The sequence below is a fragment of the Oncorhynchus mykiss genome, chromosome 9, assembly GCF_057628025.1.
Source record: "Oncorhynchus mykiss isolate SJ-2025 chromosome 9, ASM5762802v1, whole genome shotgun sequence".
Lineage (NCBI taxonomy): Eukaryota > Metazoa > Chordata > Actinopteri > Salmoniformes > Salmonidae > Oncorhynchus > Oncorhynchus mykiss.
Genome location: NC_143030.1, coordinates 11,617,395 through 11,640,892, shown reverse-complemented (window position 1 = coordinate 11,640,892; position 23,498 = coordinate 11,617,395). Strand labels below are relative to the sequence as shown.

The 23,498-nt window shown below is 49.7% G+C and overlaps 1 protein-coding gene across 1 annotated transcript; it reads right to left on the bottom strand.

Annotated features, from left to right (window-relative positions):
• Positions 1 to 2,150: 2,150 nt before the first annotated feature.
• On the bottom strand, positions 2,151 to 22,542 carry si:dkey-183c6.7 (urea transporter 1). The gene is made up of 8 exons (XM_090185670.1): positions 22,307 to 22,542; positions 20,804 to 20,993; positions 17,604 to 17,732; positions 16,135 to 16,324; positions 14,246 to 14,393; positions 5,805 to 5,899; positions 3,155 to 3,229; positions 2,151 to 2,767 (listed from the first exon to the last, which is right to left on the bottom strand). The coding sequence occupies exons 1-8, from the start codon at positions 22,428 to 22,430 to the stop codon at positions 2,588 to 2,590; spliced, it is 1,131 nt and encodes a 376-aa protein (XP_090041796.1). The 5' UTR covers positions 22,431 to 22,542; the 3' UTR covers positions 2,151 to 2,587.
• Between the last annotated feature and the right edge of the window lie 956 nt (positions 22,543 to 23,498).

Genomic DNA, 23,498 nt, shown 5'->3' with positions numbered 1-23,498 from the left:
ACCACGTTCAGCAGGACACAATGTTGGCCAACGTTCAGATAGAAATGCATGATGTATTCACTTCGAATTGACCACATCCCATATTTATTTTTATATATATAAAAAAAGAAGTGAACTTTGGAAAGAAATAGCTACTCTTTGCTTTGTTTTAATGTCATTGAATTTTTTTTATTTTATTTTTTTATTATAGAATTGGAATTTAATTTTACTTCCTGGACTGATGGTAGCCTAGAGGTTACAGTTTTCTACCATCTCTTACACACTAAAAGTGGTACTTGAGGAACTCTCAGTGAAACCGTTAACTCATGTGCCTCATCGTCACACCAAGTCTGCAAAAAATACAAGCACATTTATCTGCTTTTACACTCAGTTTGCAAATTGTAAAACCCACGTCTTCCTAAACACTGTTCTCTGCATTAGACGCAGTGTTCAAAAGTAACAGATCTTGTGTTTCGTTTTGGGGGAAAAAACTGCCATTCAAAATGTACCTATGACCGACACACAGTGCTGACAGTGTGAAAACACTTCTAGCTGATTTCATCGCTTAGAAATCGGAGCTTTAGCACTATAAATAGGCTTCGGGTTGGCTTTCTTGGTTTGGACAACAATGGAGGCCAATTAAAGGAGCGAGAGTTAGAGTAAGAGGAGTGAGAGTCAGAGGGGGACGAAGATGAGGAGGAGGCCTGTGGTGACATAGACAAGTGGGCGTGCCAGGGCTGACGCTACTTCCCCCCCCCCCCCCCCCCCAAAATAGGAGACAGGATGCACCTTTTTTCTTCATAGTAACAAGCCTATTTGTCTTCTACTGTGTGTTTTGTCTGTTACTATTTATTCTGAAATATTTTACATTTGTCACGTCCGTGTGTAGTTGGCGTGTTTGTAAGAGCTAAACATTTGATGGTTCGTGTGTAGAGTTTTAATGCAAAAAAAACCCCACAATTTTGAGAAGAGTTAAAATAGTGTGTGTTTGGTTTTGCAAGAGATGTTGACGTTTGGCGTGTTGTGAGGTTTGGCGTGTTGTGACGTTTGGCGTGTTGTGACGTTTGGCGTGTTGTGAGGTTTGGCGTGTTGTGAGGTTTGGCGTGTTGTGAGGTTTGGCGTGATGTGAGGTTTGGCATGTTGTGAGGTTTGGCGTGTTGTGACGTTTGGCGTGTTGTGAGGTTTGGCGTGTTGTGAGGTTTGGCGTGTTGTGAGGTTTGGCGTGTTGTGAGGTTTGGCGTGTTGTGAGGTTTGGCATGTTGTGAGGTTTGGCATGTTGTGACGTTTGGCATGTTGTGACGTTTGGCACGTTGTGATGTTTGGCACGTTGTGAGGTTTGGCACGTTGTGACGTTTGGCACGTTGTGACGTTTGGCACGTTGTGACGTTTGGCACGTTGTGAGGTTTCGCACGTTGTGAGGTTTGGCACGTTGTGAGGTTTGGCATGTTGTGAGGTTTGGCATGTTGAGACGTTTGGCGTGTTGTGTGTTTTGGGGGTTTTGTGTGTAGAGTCTCGAGAAAAGGAGCCATATTCTCAGAAATCATCTGGACGCACCTGTCAAAAACTGTAAGAGTAACCGAAAGGTTGTTGGTTAGAATCCCTGAGCCGACAAAGGTGGACAAATGTGCTTCTTCTGCCCTTGAGAAAGGCAGTTAACCCCCGATAACAGCTACTCCTCGCCCACATAACAGCTACTCCTCGCCCACATAACAGCTACTCCTCGCCCACATAACAGCTACTCCTCGCCCACATAACAGCTACTCCTCGCCCACATAACAGCTACTCCTCGCCCACATAACAGCTACTCCTCGCCCACATAACAGCTACTCCTCGCCCACATAACAGCTACTCCTTGCCCACATAACAGCTACTCCTCGCCCACATAACAGCTACTCCTTGCCCACATAACAGCTACTCCTCGCCCACATAACAGCTACTCCTCGCCCACATAACAGCTACTCCTCGCCCACATAACAGCTACTCCTCGCCCACATAACAGCTACTCCTCGACCACATAACAGCTACTCCTCGACCACCGATGTAGTCGATAACACTTGAAACCAGGCCCTGACCTTTGCCCTCACCTGGAGAAGTGTTTTCCTCAGGTATGCGCGCCAGGCGTCCGTCTTTCAAGGTTCACATTTTTTGGGGGACGAAAAACAAGCAGTGAAAGTGGAAAAATTGTTTATTTGACAAGCTTAGTAGTAGGCCTTCACAGGCTACAATGACATACAGAGACACAGAAAGTGATTTTTAATCAGCATGTAGCCTATTGAAGCCTACAACACTGAGTCAAAGACATTGACTTCAATCGGTCCCTTTATAGGCCCAGTGAAGCCAGAAAGGCTATGTACATCTCCTCCTTTCTGTATGTACTTGTCCCTATGGTTCAGTGTAGGGTGAAGTTGCTCCTAGATGCTGATCCTAGGTCAGTTTTGCATATTGTTTCATTCTAATGGTTAAGGTTAGGATCAGGGAAGGGGAAGCTGATCTTCGATCTGAAGGCTACCGAGCAGAAACTCGCTTACACCTGCCAGACTCAGAGCGCCATCATGTGGACAATATTGATATGGACATTTTATGGGTTCAGGCAGTTGTGTGTCTGTGTCTATACGTCAGTGCTGTCTGTGGTCTCTCTGGCAGCCCATTGGCTATGACAGCGGATGTTCTGTTCCGGAGCCATGACTCGACCAGTAGGGATGCGGTATGCAGACAGGCTCCGCCCTGTCAGCAGCAGCATCAGTGTGGCGGTCAGAGTCGCTGCCCAACTGCATGCTGGGAGGCCCACCTGGAAGGGGGGTTGGGGGGTGGGGGGGAGTAGAGGAGAGAGAGATGGGTGGTGTAGGGAGAGGGGGGAAGGAAAGAAAGAGAGAGAAGGAGGGGGTGAGGAAAGAGGGTGAGAGGAAGAAGGGGTGAGGAAGAGGGAGAGAGGAAGAGGAAGAGGGGGTGAGGAAAGAGGGTGAGAGAGGAAGAGGGGGTGAGGAAAGAGGGTGAGAGGAAGAGGGTGAGAGGAAGAAGGGGTGAGGAAAGAGAGTGAGAGAGGAAGAGGGGGTGAGGAAAGAGGGGGAGAGAGAGAGAGAGGAAGAGTCAGGAAAAATGGAGGAAGTAGGAATCATATACTCTTAAGAGGAAAACAGTGCTGTAGGAGTTATAGTGTGTATGTCTGAGGGCTCACCGTTCCCAGTAGATTACTCAGGGCGATATCAGCATACGAAGAAAGAAACGCTGTGGGGCAGAGAAGATAGTTAATCTACCATCCTACACACACGCACACACACACACACACACACACACACACACACACACACACACACACACACACACACACACACACACACACACACGCGCACACACACACACTGCACGCGCGCACGCACGCACGCACACACACAGACAGACAGACAGACAGACAGGCGCACGCACGTGCTGTATACCTTATTAACTACATAGTGCTGTATACCTTATTAACGACATAGTGCTCTGTTCAGGGAATAGTGTGCCATTGAGGACTCAAACCCAGCTTCTGGATGAGGCTGTGAGTAGATTATCTCTTTACTAATGAGCCACAACCCCTATCAGGAACAATCTTCTCACCTCTACATTCTCTCTCTCTCTCTCTGTGTGTGTGTGTGTGTGTGTGTGTGTGTGTGTGTGTGTGTGTGTGTGTGTGTTGGACCTCTGCAAAAACTATGAAATTCAATCAAGGTACACAATGACTTCCTGATTACCCATTTACAGGATCAGATGTATTCACTGGAGAGGGATGGAGAGAGGAGAGAGGGGTATGGAGAGAGGAGAGGAGAGAGGAGAGAGGGGGATGGAGAGAGGAGAGGAGAGAGGGGGATGGAGAGAGGAGAGGAGAGAGGGGGGTGGAGAGAGGGGGATGGAGAGAGGAGAGGAGAGAGGGGGATGGAGAGAGGAGAGGAGAGAGGGGGATGGAGAGAGGGGGCTGGAGAGAGGGAGATGGAGAGAGGGAGATGGAGAGAGGAGAGGAGAGAGGAGAGAGGGGGATGGAGAGAGGAGAGGAGAGAGGGGGATGGAGAGAGGAGAGGGGGATGGAGAGGAGAGAGGAGAGAGGGGGATGGAGAGAGGAGAGAGGAGAGAGGGGGATGGTGAGAGGAGAGGAAAGATGAGAGAGGGGATGGAGAGAGGAGAGGAGAGAGGAGAGAGGGGGTGGAGAGAGGAGAGAGAGAGGAGAGAGGGGGATGGAGAGAGGAGAGGAGAGAGGAGAGAGGGGATGGAGAGAGAGGAGAGAGGGGGATGGAGAGAGGGGGATGGAGAGAGGAGAGGAGAGAGGGGGGATGTAGAGAGGAGAGAGGGGGATGGACAGAGAGAGAGGGGGATGGAGAGAGGAGAGGAGAGAGGGGGATGGAGAGAGGAGAGGAGAGAGAGAGAGGGGGATGGAGAGGAGAGAGGGGGATGAGAGAGGAGAGGAGAGAGGGGGATGGAGAGAGGAGAGGAGAGAGGGGGATAGAGAGAGGGGATGGGGAGAGGAGAGAGGGGGATGGAGAGAGGAGAGAAGAGAGGGGGATGGAGAGAAGAGAGGAGAGAGGAGAGAGGGGGATGGAGAGAGGGGAGGAGAGAGGAGAGAGGGGGATGGAGAGAGGAGAGGAGAGAGGGGGATGGAGAGAGGAGAGGAGAGAGGGGTATGGAGAGGAGAGAGGGGGATGGAGAGAGGAGAGGAGAGAGGGGGATGGAGAGAGGAGAGGAGAGAAGGGGATGGAGAGAGGAGAGAGTGTTATGGAGAGAGGAGAGGAGAGAGGAGAGAGGGGATGGAGAGAGAGGAGGAGAGAGGAAAGAGGGGGATGGAGAGAGGGGGATGTAGAGAGGAGAGGAGAGAGTGGGATGGAGAGAGTAGAGGAGAGAGGGGGATGGAGAGAGGAGATGAGAGAGGAGAGGAGAGAGGAGAGAGGGGTATGGAGAGAGGAGAAGAGAGAGGAGAGAGGGGGATGGAGAGAGGAGAGGAGAGAGGAGAGGAGAGAGGGGGGTGGAGAGAGTGGGATGGAGAGAGGAGAGGAGAGAGGGGAATGGAGAGAGGAGAGGAGAGGGGGATGGAGAGAGGGGGATGGAGAGAGGGGGATGGAGAGAGGGAGATGGAGAGAGGAGAGGAGAGAGGGGGATGGAGAGAGGAGGAGAGAGGGGGATTGAGAGAGGAGGGGGAGGGAGAGAGAGAGGAGAGAGGGGATGGAGAGGAGAGAGAGAGAGAGGGGGATGGTGGGGGAGAGAGGGAGGAGGGGAGAGCAGGGATGGCGCGAGGTGGCATGCTCTCGTGGCTCTGCGGCGGGTGCCAGACGCTCTGCGCGCCCGCTGGTCATGCTCTCGCGCGCGCTGTCGCGCGTGGGCAGTCGCTCGTGGGCTGAGCGCGGAGAGGGGGATGGAGAGAGGAGACGCGCTTCGTCGCTGGTTAGAGGGGGATGGAGAGAGGGGTGTCTGCGCGGCGAGCGCGGCTGTCGCTCTGTGTGCAGGCTCCGCTTGTCTCTGCAGCGCGTGGAGAGCGAGAGAGATGAGGAGAGAGGAGGGAGGGAGGAGAGAGGGGGGATGGAGAGGGGATGAGGAAAGGAGAGAGTGATGGGAGGAGAGAGAGAAAGATCTTCTGATGCAGGCTCGGGTCTGTCTAGTCTTCTGTCTCGCTCTCTTTGCATGCGCTGCGAGGGGAGCTGCGACTCGTTAGAGGAGAGTGATGGAGGGCAGTGCATGCTCTTCTCGAGGCATGTCGGCTCTCTGGTCTGTGCTCTTCTCTCATGTCAGGTCATCGCTGCTTCTCGTTTCATGTCTCTTTCTCGAGAGAGAGGAGAGAGGATGGAGAGGAGAGAGGATGTGGAGAGGAGAAGAATGTTCAGCTGGCGATAGAGAAGAGGTGTTCCAGATTGAAGGTAAAGCAGCACCAGCCGGATGGCCGGACGCACTGACACCGACAGACCTGTAGACACACACAGTGTTATTCTGTCAGATGTGAGTCACACAGGCACTGAGAGATTTAAAAGTTAAAATGAGCAGTACCAGACGTGTCCAGGAGGGGGAGATATATACTCATGTTTGCTGGAAGATTATCTCTCCCTCTCTTTCTTCCTCTCCATTTTCTTGTCTTCCCTTTGTACTGTCTCTACCTCTCACTCCCTTTCCCCTCTCCGGTTTCATATCTATCTGTCTCTCCCTCTCCCTTTCATTCCCCCTCCCTCCATCTTTCTTTCTCCATGTTAGCTCTTTCCTTAGTAAACAGTATATTTGAACAGATGTCAATAACTAACCCACCACACTGTAATTGGTCAAAGAGTTACATGTTTGTAACTCAGGTGCCTTTTTTTGTCAAGTCCAGGCGTGCAGTCATGTCTTTTTCTCAGGAGAGGCTTCCATCTGGCCACTCTCCCATAATGCCCAGATTGGTGAAGTCCTGTAGAGACTGTTGTCCTTCTGGCAGGTTCTCCCATCTCAGTAAATCATATCAAATGGTATTTGTCACATGCGCCGAATTTGGGGGGTAGACCTTACAGTGAAATGATTACTTTACAAGCCCTTAACCAACAATGCAGTCGAAGAAATAGAGTTAAGAAAATATTTACTAAATCAACTAAAGTTAAAAATACAACAAAAATGAACACAATAAAATAACAGTAATGTGCGGGGGGTACAGGTTAGTAGTCGATTTGTAAATGTAGGTAGGAGTAAAGTGACCATTCACAGATAATTAACAGAGGGGGGGGTCAATGTAAATAGCCTGGGTGGCCATTTGATGAACTGTTCAGCAGTCTTATGACAGGGGGTAGAACCTGTTGAGGAGCCTCTTGGACCCAGACTTGGCTCTCCGGTACCGCTTGCCTTGATGTAGCAGAGAGAACAGTGTATGACTTGGGTGACTGGAGTCTTTGACACTTTTTGGGGCCTTCCTCTGACTGCCTATTATATAGGTCCTGGATGGCAGGAAGCTTGGCCCTAGTGATGTACTGGGTTGTACGCACTACACTCTGTAGCGCCTTACAGTCGAATGCTGAGCAGTTGCCATACCAGGCTGCAACCGGTCAGGATGCTCTCGATGGTGCAGTTGTATAACTTTTTGAGGATCTGGGGACCCATGCCAAATCTTTTCAGCCTCCTGAGGGGGAAAAGGTAGTGTCGTGCTCCTCTTCACAACTGTCTTTGTGTGCTTGGACCATGATAGTTTGTTGGTAATGTGGAAACCAAGGAACTTGAAACTTTCTACCCTCTCCGCTACAGCCCCGTCGATGAGACTGGGGGCCTGTTCGACCCTCATTTTCCTATAGTCCACGATAATCTCCTTTGTCTTGCTCACGTTGAGGGAGAGGTTGTTGTCCTGGTGCTACATTGCCAGGTCTCTGACCTCCTCCCGATAGGTTGTTTCATTGTTGTCGTTGATCAGGCCTACCACAGTTGTGTCGTCATCAAACTTAATGATGGTGTTGGAGTGGGTGAGGAGGGGACTGAGCACGTACCCCTGAGGGGCCCCTGTGTTGAGGATCCGTTTGGCAGATGTGTTGTTACCTACCCTTACCACCTGGGGGTGGCCCATCAGGAAGTCCAGGATCCAGTTACAGAGGGAGGTGTTCAGTCCCAGAGTACTTAGCTTAGTGATGAGCTTTGTGGGCACTATGGTGTTGAACGCTGAGCTGTATTCAATAAACCGTATTCTCTCATAGCTGTTCCTTTTGTCTAGGTGGAAAAGAGCAGTGTGGAGTGCGATTGAGATTGCGTCATCTGTGGATCTGTTGGGGCAGTATGTGAATTGGAGTGGGTCTAAGGTTTCTGGGATGACAGTGTTGATGTGAGCCATGACCAGCCTTTCAAAGCACTTCATAGCTACCATTTAGGCAGGTAACCTTCACTTTCTTGGGCACATAGACTATGGTGATCTGCTTCAAACATGTAGGTATTACAGACTCTTGTCCTGAACCCACTCCTGTGTTGTCTTAGCTGTGTGCTTAGGGTCGTTGTCCTGTTGGAAGGTGAACCTTCGCCCCAGTCTGAGGTCCTGAGCGCTCTGGAGCAGGTTTTCATCAAGGATCTCTTTGTAATTTGCTCTGTTCATCGTTGCCTTGATCCTGACGAGTCTCCCAGTCCCTGCCGCTGAAGAACATCTCCACAGCATGATGCTGCCACCACCATGCTTCACTGTAGGGATGATGCCAGGTTTCCTCCAGACGTGACGCTTGGCATTCAGGCCAAATAGTTCAATTGTGGTTTCATCAGACCAGAGAATCTTGTTTTTCATGGTCTGAGAGTCTTTAGGTGCCTTTTGGCAAACTCCAAGCGGGCTGTCATGTCATGTGCCTTTTACTGAGGAGTGGCTTCCATCTGGCCACTCTACCATAAAGGCCTGATTGGTGGAGTGCTGCAGAGATGGTTGTCCTTCTGGAAGGTTATCTTATCTCCACAGAGGATCTCTAGAGTTCTGTCAGAGTGACCATTGGGTTGTTGGTCACCTCCTTGACCAAGGCCCTTCTCCCCCCGATTGCTCAGTTTGGCCGGGTGGTCAGCTCTAGGAAGAGTCTTGGTGGTCCCACACTTCTTCCATTTGATGGAGGCCACTGTGTTCTTGGGGATCTTTAATGCTTAAGAATTGGTTTGATACCCTTCCCCAGATCTTTGCCTCGACACAATCCTCCACAATCCTCCCACAATCCTCCACAATCTCTGAGCTCTACAGACAATTAATTCAAACTCATGGCTTGGTTTTTGCTCTGACATGCACTGTCAACTTTGAGACCTCATATAGACAGGTGTGTGCCTTTCCAAATCATGTCCAATCAATTTAATTTACCACAGGTGGACTCCAATCAAGTTGTAGAAACATCTCAAGGATGATCAATATAAACAGGATTCACCTGAGCTCAAATTCACCTGAGCTCAATTTGGAGTCTCAGAGCAAAAGGGTGAATACTTATAAGGTATTTTTGTTATTTGTTTATAATAATCTTTAAGAAAATCTTAAAACCTCTTGTCATTATGGGGTATTGTGATGTTGTTATGGGGTATTGTGATGTTGTTATGGGGTATTGTGATGTCGTTATGGGGTATTGTGACGTCATTATGGGGTATTGTGATGTTGTTATGGGGTATTGTGATGTCGTTATGGGGTATTGTGATGTTGTTATGGGGTATTGTGATGGTCATTATGGGGTATTGTGATGTTGTTATGGGGTATTGTGATGTCGTTATGGGGTATTGTGATGTCGTTATGGGGTATTGTGATGTCCTTATGGGGTATTGTGATGTCATTATGGGGTATTGTGATGTCGTTATGGGTATTGTGATGTCGTTATGGGGTATTGTGATGTTGTTATGGGGTATTGTGATGTTGTTATGGGGTATTGTGATGTTGTTATGGGGTATTGTGATGTCGTTATGGGGTATTGTGATGTCATTATGGGGTATTGTGATGTTGTTATGGGGTATTGTGATGTCGTTATGGGGTATTGTGATGTCATTATGGGGTATTGTGATGTCGTTATGGGGTATTGTGATGTCATTATGGGGTATTGTGATGTTGTTATGGGGTATTGTGATGTTGTTATGGGGTATTGTGATGTCATTATGGGGTATTGTGATGTCATTATGGGATATTGTGATGTCGTTATGGGGTATTGTGATGTTGTTATGGGGTATTGTGATGTCATTATGGGGTATTGTGATGTTGTTATGGGGTATTGCTATGTCGTTATGGGGTATTGTGATGTCGTTATGGGGTATTGTGATGTCGTTATGGGGTATTGTGATGTCGTTATGGGTATTGTGATGTCGTTATGGGGTATTGTGATGTCGTTATGGGGTATTGTGATGTCGTTATGGGGTATTGTGATGTCGTTATGGGGTATTGTGATGTCCTTATGGGGTATTGTGATGTCATTATGGGTATTGTGATGTTGTTATGGGGTATTGTGATGTCGTTATGGGGGTATTGTGATGTCATATGGGGTATTGTGATGTCGTTATGGGGTATTGTGATGTCGTTATGGGGTATTGTGATGTTGTTATGGGGTATTGTGATGTCATTATGGGGTATTGTGATGTCGTTATGGGGTATTGTGATGTCATTATGGGGTATTGTGATGTCGTTATGGGGTATTGTGATGTCCTTATGGGGTATTTGTGATGTCATTATGGGGTATTATGTTGTTATGGGTATTTGTGATGTTGATGGGTATTGTGATGTCATTATGGGGTATTGTGATGTTGTTATGGTAATTGTGATGTTGTTATGGGGTATTGTGATGTCGTTATGGGGTATTGTGATGTAGTTATGGGGTATTGTGATGTCATTATGGGGTATTGTGATGTTGTTATGGGGTATTGTGATGTCGTTATGGGGTATTGTGATGTCGTTATGGGGTATTGTGATGTCGTTATGGGGTATTGTGATGTCATTATGGGGTATTGTGATGTCATTATGGGATATTGTGATGTCGTTATGGGGTATTGTGATGTCGTTATGGGGTATTGTGATGTCGTTATGGGGTATTGTGATGTCGTTATGGGGTATTGTGATGTCATTATGGGGTATTGTGATGTCATTATGGGATATTGTGATGTCGTTATGGGGTATTGTGATGTCGTTATGGGGTATTGTGATGTCATTATGGGATATTGTGTGTAGATTGATGAGGAAAAAACATTATTGAAACCATTTTAGAATAAGGCTGTAACGTAACAAAATGTGGAACAAGTGAAAGGGTCTGAATACTTAAAAAATGCGTTGTAGAGAGAGAGGGCGTGAAATGGAATAGAGTTATCACTGAAAGATAAAATAGACTACACACGCACACACAAATGTATAAGTATGAGCACACACACAGATACGCAGACAGACGCACACACGTATATTCAGGGTCGTAACCATGGAAACCTCAGAGATTGAAGTGAGGAGTAATCGATGTAGGTTACGGATATCCAATGACGCAATGGCGTTTCCCGACACACACACACACACATACACACACACACACACACACACAGACCTCAGAAGGCATGTGGAAGACTCCCCAAACATATGGAAGAAGGTACTCTGGTCAGATGAGACTAAAATTGAGATTTTTGGCTCAAAAGGAGAAGGCTATGTCTGGCGCAAACCCAACACCTCTCATCACCCAGAGATTACCATCCCCACAGTAAATCATGGTGGTGGCAGCATTATGCAGTGGGGAGGTTTTTCATCGGCAGGGACTGGGAGACCTGTCAGAATAGAAGGAATGATGGATGGAGCTTAATACAGGAAATTCTGGAGGGAAACCAGTTTCAGTCTTCCAGAGATGTGAGACTGGGACGGAGGTTCACCATCCAGCAGGACAATGACCCTAAGCATACTGCTAAAGAAACACTCGAGTGGTTTAAGGGGAAACATCTAAATGTCTTGGAATGGCCTAGTCAAAGCCCAGACCTCAATCCAATTGAGAATCTGTGGTATGACTTAAAGATTGCTATACTCCAGCAGAACCCATCCAACTTGAAGGAGCTGGGGCAGTTTTGCCTTGAATAATGGGCAAAAATCCTAGTGGCTGGATGTGCCAAGATTATAGGGACATGCCCCAAGAGACTTGCAGCTGTAATTGCTGCAAAAGGTGTCTCTACAAAGTATTGACTTTGGGGGGTGAATAGTTATGCACGCTCAAGTTTTCTGTTTTTTGGTCTTATTTCTGGTTTGGTTTCACAATAAAAATATTTTGCATCTTCAAAGAGGTAGGCATGTTGTGTAGATCAAATGATATAACCCCCCCCCAAAAAAAATATATATATATATTTTAAATGCCATGTTGTAAGGCAACAAAATAGGAAAAATGCCAAGGGGGGTGAATACTTTCGCAAGCCCACTGTAGGTGGCAGATGAAGAGACTTGATTCAGTGACCAGACGCAGGTTGATGTTAATGTCATAAGTCTGGAGGCAGAACTGAGCGGTTTCTGCTAGATGCGCCGGATCAATGTTTTGGGGGCTACAGTGCCTTCAGAAGCTATTCCCATCCCTTGACTTATATCACATTTTGTTATGTTGCATTAAGAATGGATTAAATGTATACTTTTTCTCACCCCACGATGACAAAGTGACAACATGTTTTTATTTATTTTTGCTAATTAATTGAAAATGAAATACAGAAATATCTAAATTGATATACGTATTCACACCACTTTGCAATGACATTCCTATTTCCTCCCCTCCTCCCCTTTGCTAGGACATTCCTATTTCCTCCCCCTCCTTCTCCCCTTTTCTATGACATTCTCCACCCCCAGCTGAACTACCCCCCCCCCCCCCCCCAGCTGAATTACCCCTCCCCCAGCTGAACTACCCCCCCCCACCCCCAGCAGAACTACCCCCCCAGCTGAACTTCCCCCCCTCCCCCCAGCTGAACTACCCCCCCAGCTGAATTACCCCCTCCACCCCAGCTGAACTACCCCCCCCTCCCCCCAGCTGAACTACCCCCCCCAGCTGAACTACCCCCCTCCCCCCAGCTGAACTCCCCCCTCCCCCCAGCTGAACTACCCCCCCTCCCCCCAGCTGAATTACCCCCTCCCCCAGCTGAACTACCCTCCCCCAGCTGAACTACCCCCCCCCCAGCTGAACTGCCCCCCCCTTCCCCCCAGCTGAACCGCCCCCCCCCTCCCCCCAGCTGAACTACCCCCCCTCCCCCCAGCTGAACTCCCCCCTCCCACCAGCTGAACTACCTCCCCTCCCCCCAGCTGAACTACCCCCACCTCCCCCAGATGAACTACCCCCCCCCAGCTGAACTCCCCCCCTCCCCCCAGCTGAACTACCCCCCCAGCTGAACTACCCCCCCAGCTGAATTACCCACTCCACCCCCAGCTGAACTACCCCCCTCCCCCCAGCTGAACTACCCCCCCCAACAGAAATAAATAAATAATAATACATTACGTACAACAGACCACGTATTCACCCTGCTCACCCTGCTCACCCTGCTCACCCTGCACACCCTGCTCACCCTGCTCACCCTGCTCACCCTGCTCACCCTGCTCACCCTGCTCACCCTGCTCACCCTGCTCACCCTGCTCACCCTGCTCACCCTGCACACCCTGCTCACCCTGCTCACCCTGCTCACCCTGCTCACCCTGCACACCCTGCTCACCCTGCTCACCCTGCTCACCCTGCACACCCTGCTCACCCTGCACACCCTGCTCACCCTGCTCACCCTGCTCACCCTGCTCACCCTGCTCACCCTGCTCACCCTGCTCACCCTGCTCACCCTGCTCACCCTGCTCACCCTGCTCACCCTGCTCACCCTGCACACCCTGCTCACCTGCTCACCCTGCTCACCCTGCTCACCCTGCACACCCTGCTCACCCTGCTCACCCTGCTCACCCTGCACACCCTGCTCACCCTGCACACCCTGCTCACCCTGCTCACCCTGCTCACCCTGCTCACCCTGCTCACCCTGCTCACCCTGCTCACCCTGCTCACCCTGCTCACCCTGCTCACCCCTGCACACCCTGCTCACCCTGCTCACCCTGCTCACCCTGCTCACCCTGCTCACCCTGCTCACCCTGCACACCCTGCTCACCCTGCTCACCCTGCTCACCCTGCACACCCTGCTCACCCTGCACACCCTGCTCACCCTGCTCACCCTGCTCACCCTGCACACCCTGCTCACCCTGCTCACCCTGCTCACCCTGCTCACCCTGCTCACCCTGCTCACCCTGCACACCCTGCTCACCCTGCTCACCCTGCTCACCCTGCTCACCCTGCTCACCCTGCACACCTGCTCACCCTGCTCACCTGCTCACCCTGCTCACCCTGCTCACCCTGCTCACCCTGCACACCCTAACTGACAAAAAAATAACAAAAAGCTTTTGACTCAATTTGGCATGAGGGTCTGCTATACAAATGGATGGAAAGTGGTGTTGGGGGAAAAACATACAACTTTATAAAATCCATGTACACAAACAACAAGTGTACGGTTAAAATTGGCGATCTGGTGCTTCCGTCCCTAACCAAGAAGGGCCTACAGCAGCACCTAGATCTTCTGCACAGACCTGGGCCCTGGGCCTTGACAGTAAATCTCAGTAAGACAAAAATAATGGTGTTCCAAAAAAGGTCCAGTTGCCTCTCTCTCTTTCTCTCTACCTCGCCCTCCTTCTGAGGAGCTTATTAATCATAAGAGAGAGAAAGAGAAAGAGAGAGATAGAGATAGTCTACTCCACAGTGTGCCAGCATGACAGTTGGTTTTAACTGTTTCTTTTATCTTTATCAAACCTCCTGTCTCTGAATGAACAGCATGGAGACAGACAGCACAGCTAAGTTATCCTACTCACCTGCGAGTGTGCCGGCCCCAGAGCCCAGTAGGGCGTGTGAGCCCAGTAGAGGTGAGTAGAGCAGCGTCGCTCCCAGGATCAACACAGAGGGGCCCAGGTCCTCACAGGCATAGATTTGACCCACACCCAACGGCACCCCCTGCAGGAGCTACGGGGAATTACACACGCGAACGCACACACGCGCACACGCACAAACACACACACACACACACTCTTAAAAACAGATGCACACACATATAATGTGTCCGTATCCCAAAAGGGCACCCTATTCCCTATGATGTGCACTGCTTTTGACCAGGATCCATACTGTAAGTAGTGCACTATATAGGGAATACGGTTCCATTTGGAATGCAGTCTCTGTGTTCTAGTGCTGGTGCCAAGGACATGCCAGTGAATTTCCACACCCATCACCACCACCCATACAAACACCCTAATAGTGAGATGTGAGTGGTTTCCATGGCGACGGGATAAATGCACCTGCCTGTTGCTGGGATGTATCTTTACTTACAAGATCATAATGATATCACTGCTGCAGGCTGGCACAGTTCTCTCTCTGTCTCTCTCTACCTCTCTCTCATCTCTCTCTCATCTCTCACCCCTCTCTCTCATCTCTCATCTCTCATCTCTCTCTCTCTCGTCTCTCATCTCTCATCCCTCTCTCTCTCGTCTCTCATCTCTCACCCCTCTCTCACACTCTCTTATCTCTCATCCCTCTCTCTCTCGTCTCTCATCTCTCATCCCTCTCTCTCTCTTTCTGTCTGTCTTTGTCTCTGTTTTTCTCTGTCTGTATTTGTCTCTGTTTCTCTCTCTCTCTCTCTCTCTCCGTCTCTCTCTCTCTCTCTCTCTCTGTCCCAATGTAAATCAATGACAGAGCAGCGTAGGTTCCCAGGTGCCTGTGGTTCTCTCTCTCTCTCTCCCATGTGTGAGAGTGTGTGTGTGTGTCTATAATAAGAATAAGCACAGAGAGAGAGAGAGAGAGAGAGAGAGAGAGAGAGAGAGAGAGAGAGAAAGAGAGAGAGAGAGAGAGAGAGAGAGAGAGAGAGAGAGAGAGAGAGAGAGAGAGAGAGAGAGAGAGAGAGAGAGAGAGAGAGAGCTGAGGAGATGTAGCCTAGTCGGTGACAGAGAGGAAGAGAGAGGACTGGAATTTGAAAAAAAGAGAGATGAGATCAAAGGAGGGGAAGTTGGCAAGAGAAGAAAAGAGGGGGCGAGAGAAAGAAAGAGGGGGCAAGAGAAAGAAAGAGGGGCGAGAGAGAGAGGCTGACAGGCAGGCTGTGTAACCCATTTTATGTTTATTTATTTTGAACCATTTGCACTATTTGCACATCGTTACAACACTGTATATAGACATATGACATTTGAAATAAAGATATTATTTTGGAACTTCCGTGAGTGTAATGTTTATTGTTTATTTCACTTATGTTTATTATATACTTCACTTGCTTTGTCAATGTAAACATATGTTTCCCATGCCAATAAAGCCCCTTGAATTGAATTGAAATTGAATTGAATTGAGAGCGGGAGAGAGAGAGAGAGCGAGAGAGAGAGAGAGAGAGAGAGAGCGAGAGAGAGAGAGCGGAGTCCTTCTTCCATAATGCTTTCACCTAGCCTGTCTTTACAGATCAACGCAGATGAAGGAGATGAGATGAGGAAAGAAAGAAAGAGAGGAGACGAGGAAATAAAGAAGGAGATGAGACGAGGACAGAAAGGAGAGTAGACAACGGAAAGAAAGAAGGAGAGGAGATGAGGAAAGAAAGAAAGAAAGAAGTCGAAGTTCTTAGGCATCGTGCATAAGAACAGCCCTTAGCCGTGAAATATTGCTCATTTTGGTTAATCTCTCAGCACCACGTGTTGCCCACCCCTCTTCCTTCCCCTCTTCCTCTCTCTCCTACCTGAGTGAGGCTGAGCTGGGAAGCATTGCTCTCTAGCTCCCCTAGTGGTGTGGCAGGGTGGTGAGGGTAGTAGGGGTTAGAGGAGCCAGTACAGGCCAGGTAGAGCAGGATCACCATGTTGAAGGGGAACACAGCCACAGGTAGGTCCCACTTATCTAGCAGGGGAGCCAGGCCACTGTAGAGGAACGTACTGCGGGAAGAAATGTACTATCAGCATACTGTAGAGGCACTTACTGCAGGGAGAAACATACTATCAGGCCACTGTAGAGGAACGTACTGCGGGGGGGTTACTATCAACATACTGTAGAGGAACGTACTATCAGGCCACTGTAGAGGAACGTACTGGGGGGGGTTACTATCAACATACTGTAGAGGAACGTACTATCAGGCCACTGTAGAGCAACGTACTGCGGGGGGGTTACTATCAACATACTGTAGAGGAACGTACTATCAGGCCACTGTAGAGGAACGTACTGCGGGGGGTTACTATCAACATACTGTAGAGGAACGTACTATCAGGCCACTGTAGAGGAACGTACTGCGGGGGGTTACTATCAACATACTGTAGAGGAACGTACTATCAGGCCACTGTAGAGGAACGTACTGCGAGGGGGTTACTATCAACATACTGTAGAGGAACGTACTATCAGGCCACTGTAGAGGAACGTACTGCGGGGGGGTTACTATCAACATACTGTAGAGGAACGTACTGGGGGGGGGGGGTACTATCAACGTACTGTAGAGGAACGTACTGGGGGGGGCGTACTGTCAACATACTGTAGAGGAACGTACTGGGGGGGGGGCGTACTATCAACATACTGTAGAGGAACGTACTGGGGGAGGAACGTACTGGGGGGGGCGTACTATCAACATACTGTAGAGGAACGTACTGGGGGGGGGGGGTACTATCAACGTACTGTAGAGGAACGTACTGGGGGGGGCGTACTGTCAACATACTGTAGATGAACGTACTGGGGGGGGGAGGGGGGGGGCGTACTATCAACATACTGTAGAGGAACGTACTGGGGGGGGGGGGCGTACTATCAACATACTGTAGAGGAACGTACTGGGGGGGGCGTACTATCAACATACTGTAGAGGAACGTACTGGGGGGGGGCGTACTATCAACATACTGTAGAGGAACGTACTGGGGGGGGGGGTACTATCAACATACTGTAGAGGAACGTACTGGGGGGGGCGTACTGTCAACATACTGTAGAGGAACGTACTGGGGGGAACGTACTGGGGGGAACGTACTGGGGGGGGCACATACTATCACAAAATATTGTGAAATATACACAAAATACAGACGCACAATAATCTGTGATAGTGTGCTGCAAGGACATATTTGAATATGTTTATACATGAGAATGAAAACAAAGACATTGTTTTGTGTGTGTGTGTGTGTGTGTGTGTGTGTGTGTGTGTGTGTGTGTGTGTGTGTGTGTGTGTGTGTGTGTGTGTCTCACCTGGTAGCTCCCCCCAGAAAGACAGGCAGTAGCAGCCACCAGTACCAGTCTCCTGCAGAGCTGCACACCCCCATCAACAGAGACACCAGCATACCATTGAACCCATGGAGACCTCCGGATACCTCCTCACTATAAATATACACACACACACACACACACACACACACACAGAGAGAGAGAAGAAAAGGCAAAACACCTTACTCACGCATTGTAAACAAGAATTTGTTCGTAACTGACTTGTCTAGTTAAAACCTCTACAGGATCGGTGGGTCCCCTGAGGGAATGTTGAGCTAACGTAGGCTAATGTGATTAACATGAGGTTGTAAGTAACAATTAAATGTCTAGTTAAATTAAGGATACATTAAAATATAATAAATAAATATACAGGCAGATATTTGACAAGGATATGCCTGTGTTATTTCTCGTGTGTGTGTTTGTGTCTCTGTGTGTGTGTCTGTGTGTGTGTGTGTGTGTGTGTGTGTGTGTGTGTGCGCGTGCGCGTGCGCGTGCGTGGAATTCCACTTTTTTGGCTCATTTCCATACAGGATTTACCCCAGTGTTTTACCTAAAAGGCTCAGACTTATTTACATAACAATGGCTCCTGTAAACTTTCACAGTTTCTCACAAAGCAACTGTTTTGATGATGCAGAGGTTGCTGATTCTGCTCTTCACAAGTCCTCAAAGTCAACCCTAGCCATGGAAACACAACTTCCCTAGTATAAGATAAGAGTGTATAGACCAATGCATATACTGATGTTAAGGTTGAAAATTCAGCCAGGTCAGCCGTGATACAAGTCAGTGTTCGACGTCCGTCTGAGGACGTCGGGAGATGATGTGGAAACCGGCCACTAGGGGCAACAGTGAGCGCTGTTACCTTCTAGTAGGTTCTGGTTTTGGAAACCGGCCACTAGGGGCAACAGTGAGCGCTGTTACCTTCAAGTAGGTTCTGGTTTTGGAAACCAGCCACTAGGGGGCAACAGTGAGCGCTGTTACCTTCTAGTAGGTTCTGGTTTTGGAAACAGGCCACTAGGGGCAACAGTGAGCGCTGTTACCTTCTAGTAGGTTCTGGTTTTGGAAATCGGCCACTAGGGGGCAACAGTGAGTGCTGTTACCTTCAAGTAGGTTTTGGTTTTGCTAGGGTGTTGTGGCGGATGGGTGTAAGTATCTGCCTCTGATTCCAAAGGTTACAAGTTCAAATCCAGCAATAGAAAGTTGTTTTTGTTTTAAGTCTATCCCAAGCCTTACCTTAACCATTCAGAGTTAACGCCTAACCTTAATCATTTGGAGTTAATACCTGAACTTAACCTTAAATTTGAAATTTGACAGTTGGAACAACTTTGAAATGTTACGCTTGAGAAATATGGATTAACGTCTAACATTCTGAATACACCGCTCCCGTCGTGTGCACTCGCGTTGCAAAATAAATGTACACATGCATGTTATTAAATAGGCCTGACGGGCCGGCCGAGACATGGGAGTCGGACAAGCTGGCTGAGGCGTGGAAGTCCGACGAGCGGGCTGAGGCGTGGGAGCCTGACGATCCCGCTGAGGTGTTTGAGTGACGAGCCGGCTGAGGCATGGGACGATCCCGCTGAGGCGTGGGAGCCTGACGATCCCGCTGAGGTGTTTGAGTGACAAGTCGGCTGAGGCGTGGGAGCCTGACGATCCCGCTGAGGTGTTTGAGTGACGAGCCGGCTGAGGCGTGGGAGCCTGACGATCCGGCTGAGGCGTGGGAGCCTGACGATCCGGCTGAGGCGTGGGAGCCTGACAATCCCGCTGAGGTGTTTGAGTGACGAGCCGGCTGAGGCGTGGGAGCCTGACGATCCGGCTGAGGCGTGGGAGCCTGACGATCCCGCTGAGGTGTTTGAGTGACGAGCTGGCTGAGGCATGGGAGCCTGACGATCCCGCTGAGGTGTTTGAGTGACGAGCTGGCTGAGGCGTGGGAGCCTGACGATCCCGCTGAGGTGTTTGAGTGACGAGCTGGCTGAGGCGTGGGAGCCTGACGATCCCGCTGAGGTGTTTGAGTGACGAGCTGGCTGAGGCGTGGGAGCCTGACGATCCCGCTGAGGTGTTTGAGTGACGAGCTGGCTGAGGCGTGGGAGCCTGACGATCCCGCTGAGGTGTTTGAGTGACGAGACGTCTGAGGCACGAGATCCTGACAAAACGGCTGAAGCATGATGTGGGAGGTAAGCCTGATGAGCCGGCTGTGGTGTGGGAGCCTGACGAGCTGGCTGAGGCATGATGTGGGAGGTAAGCCTGATGAGCCGGCTGTGGTGTGGGAGCCTGACGAGCTGGCTGAAGCATGATGTGGGGTGGGAGCCTGCCGAGCCAACCGAGGCAAGGACACCTCAGCTAAGGCGTGGAAGCCCCAGACCCAGTCCAGGTGAGTCCAATGAGTGCTGATGCGCGTAACGATGGTGACAGGTGTGCATAATGATGGGCAAGGATATGCCTCGAGCGCCAGAGAGGGGGAGCGGGAGCAGGCGTAACAGGTTCAGAATTTGTTTTAATATTTCAACCTGCGTGTTCTGATAGAGTCTGGTGTGGGTGGACAAAATCCACATGTGCTCGAGCGGTTTGGTCAGCAATTTTTTACCCCATTTTCTCCCCAATTTCATGGTATCCAATTGTTTAGTAGCTACTATCTTGTCTCATCGCTACAACTCCCGTACGGGCTCGGGAGAGACGGAGGTTGAAAGTCATGCGTCCTCCGATACACAACCCAACCAAGCCGCACTGCTTCTTAACACAGCGTGCATCCAACCCGGAAGCCAGCACCAATGTGTCGGAGGAAATACTGTGCACTTGGCAACCTTGGTTAGCGCGCACTGCGCCCGGCCCGCCACAGGAGTCGCTGGTGCGCGATGAGACAAGGATATCCCTACGACGCTAGGCCAATTGTGCGTCGCCCCACGGACCTCCCGGTCGCGTACGGTTACGACAGAGCCTGGGCGCAAACCCAGAGTCTCTGGTGGCACAGCTGGCGCTGCAGTACAGCGCCCTTGACCACTGTGCCACCTGGGAGGCATGTCAGCATGTAATTCTGATGTGAGACTGAGAGCTCGTAGGAAAAGCAGCATGTGTGTGTGGCGTTTCTGTGTGTGTGGCATTTCTGTGTGTGTGTGTGTGTGTGTGTGTGTGTATATGTGTGTGTGTATATGTGTGTGTATATGTGTGTGTATATGTGTGTGTGTTTGCACCTGTCCTGTCCTATGATAACAGCAGTGAGTGTAGAGGTCAGTAGACCCAGGGTCCCCAGTAGAGCCTGCCAGGGGGAGGCCCAGACCAGTGCTCCCAGGATCAGAACACCACTCAGGGGGTTGTTGGCCAGGATGACCCTGGCTACACCCCGCATGCTCCACTCAAACAGCTGGAAAATGAAGGCCTTGTCTGGAGAGAGGGAGGAGGGGAGGGAGAGGAGTGAGGAGGAGAAGTGGGGGAGAGGGAGACGTGTGAGGAGGAAAAGTGGGGGAGAGGGAGAGGGGTGAGGAGGAGAAGTGGGGGAGAGGGAGGAGGAATGAGGAGGGGAAGTGGGAGAGAGGGAGAAGGAAAGGGAGAGGTGTCAGGAGGAGAAGTGGGGGAGAGGGAGGAGGAATGAGGAGGGGAAGTGAGAGGGAGGAGAGGGAGAGGGGTGAGGAGGAGAAGTGGGGGAGAGGGAGAAGGAATGAGGAGGGGAAGTGGGAGAGAGGGAGGAGGAGAGGGAGAGGGAGGAGGAGAGGGAGGGGTGAGGAGGAGAAGTGGGGGAGAGGGAGGATGAGAGGGAGAGGAATGAGGAGGAGAGAGAGGGGTGAGGAGGAGAAGTGGGGGAGAGAGAGGGAGAGGGGTGAGGAGGAGAAGTTGGGGGGGAAGAGGAGTGAGGAAGGGAAGGAGGAGTGGGGGAGAGAGGAGGAGAGGAGGAGTGGAGGTGAGGGAGAGGAGAGGAGGAAGGGGAGGAGAGGAGGCGAGGGAGAGGAGGAAGGGGATGAGAGGGAGGAGAGGAGGAAGGGGAGGAGAGGAGGAGAGGGAGAGGAGGAAGGGGAGGAGAGAGGGAGAGAATAGGAGGAAGGGGAGGAGAGGAGGAGAGGGAGAGGAGGAGGGGAGGAGATGGAGAGGAGAGGAGGAAGGGGAGGAGAGGAGGAGAGGGAGAGGAGGAAGGGGAGGAGAGAGGGAGAGAATAGGAGGAAGGGGAGGAGAGGAGGAGAGGGAGAGGAGGAGGGGAGGAGATGGAGAGGAGAGGAGGAAGGGGAGGAGAGGAGGAGAGGGAGAGGAGGAAGGGGAGGAGAGAGGGAGAGAATAGGAGGAAGGGGAGGAGAGGGGGAGGATAGGAGGAGGGGGAGGATAGGTGGATGAAGTTGCGACACATTCGTTTTACTTCAAGTCATAGATTCTATTGGAAGTCATGTGACAATTTGGTTAACTATTTTTTTCGTCAGCTATAAGCCACATTTTAAATTGTTTTCTACAATCAATAACTAAGATTCTCCTTTTATTTCAATTTGATTCCTTTCAACAGGTGTTGTCATGGGGACATTGATCTGTCTCGGACTGTCAGAAACGACCTTTTCATTGACCTTTTGCCAGTTTTGATTTGAATGAACGATGTCAAGTATTTTTGCCTATTTCAGTATTTCAGTTGTATTGTATTTTATCCATTATGTTCATGGCATAAAAGGTAAGTAACACCATTTGACTATAAAGAGAGAAGAAGAAAGACATAACTGTACCCTCCATGTACTGGCTGAAGTGCATCATGTCTCCTGTGCAGTAAACAAGACCGTTAACAAAATGCTGGCGCATGCCGACTGTCCTCCGGTTCGACTCCGGTTTGGCCTTGTCCTCGACCCACATCCTGACGCAGCGTTAACAGCAGATGGTGACAGCAGCCGGCAACCCCCTGTGTGTCCAAGCTTCCGGAGGCTTCCGCTCTCTTTCTCTCTCTCTCTATTCTCCTCTTCCTCTAAGGCGAGGGTTAACGAGATGACTTATAAACTGGACAGCCAGATAAAGCATTACTGACTGGACGCGCACACACACACACACACACACACACACACACACACACACACACACACACCGAACACCAAAGTCCACAACATTACGCAAAGAACTTTAATATGGATCATATCTCTCTCTATTTCAATATTTATTTCTCTCTCTTTTTCACCTCTCTTTGTTCAGTAACTCGTTCAGTCTTCAGTATTGTGTTTGCAGTGTGAATGTGAGATAGAGGTGTTTGTTATCTTTGTGTGGTGTGTTTTGACTAGTTATCAGCTTTATGGTCAACGAGCTGTGATAGGAGTCTTTACTAGTTAGCAGCTTTATGGTCAACTAGCTGTGATAGGAGGTTTTACTAGTTATCAGCTTTATGGTCAACTAGCTGTGATAGGAGGTTTTACTAGTTATCAGCTTTATGGTCAACTAGCTGTGATAGGAGTCTTTACTAGTTATCAGCTTTATGGTCAACTAGCTGTGATAGGAGTCTTTACTAGTTATCAGCTTTATGGTCAACTAGCTGTGATAGGAGGTTTTACTAGTTATCAGCTTTATGGTCAACTAGCTGTGATAGGAGTCTCTACTAGTTATCAGCTTTATGGTCAACTAGCTGTGATAGGAATCTTTACTAGTTATCAGCTTTATGGTCAACTAGCTGTGATAGGAGTCTTTACTAGTTATCAGCTTTATGGTCAACTAGCTGTGATAGGAGTCTTTACTAGTTATCAGCTTTATGGTCAACTAGCTGTGATAGGAGTCTTTACTAGTTATCAGCTTTATGGTCAACTAGCTGTGATAGGAGTCTTTACTAGTTATCAGCTTTATGGTCAACTAGCTGTGATAGGAGTCTTTACTAGTTATCAGCTTTATGGTCAACTAGCTGTGATAGGAGTCTTTACTAGTTATCAGCTTTATGGTCAACTA

Bases quoted from the DNA above. Each gene is read 5' to 3' on its own strand.
- si:dkey-183c6.7 (XM_090185670.1), bottom strand. From the start codon at position 22,430: ATGTGGGTCGAGGACAAGGCCAAACCGGAGTCGAACCGGAGGACAGTC. The intron at 20,994-22,306 runs GTACAGTTATGT...CCCTCTCTCCAG, and splicing joins CTTCAGCCAGTACATGGAGG to ACAAGGCCTTCATTTTCCAG. The intron at 17,733-20,803 runs GTGCAAACACAC...GTATATTTATAG, and splicing joins GTTATCATAGGACAGGACAG to TGAGGAGGTATCCGGAGGTC.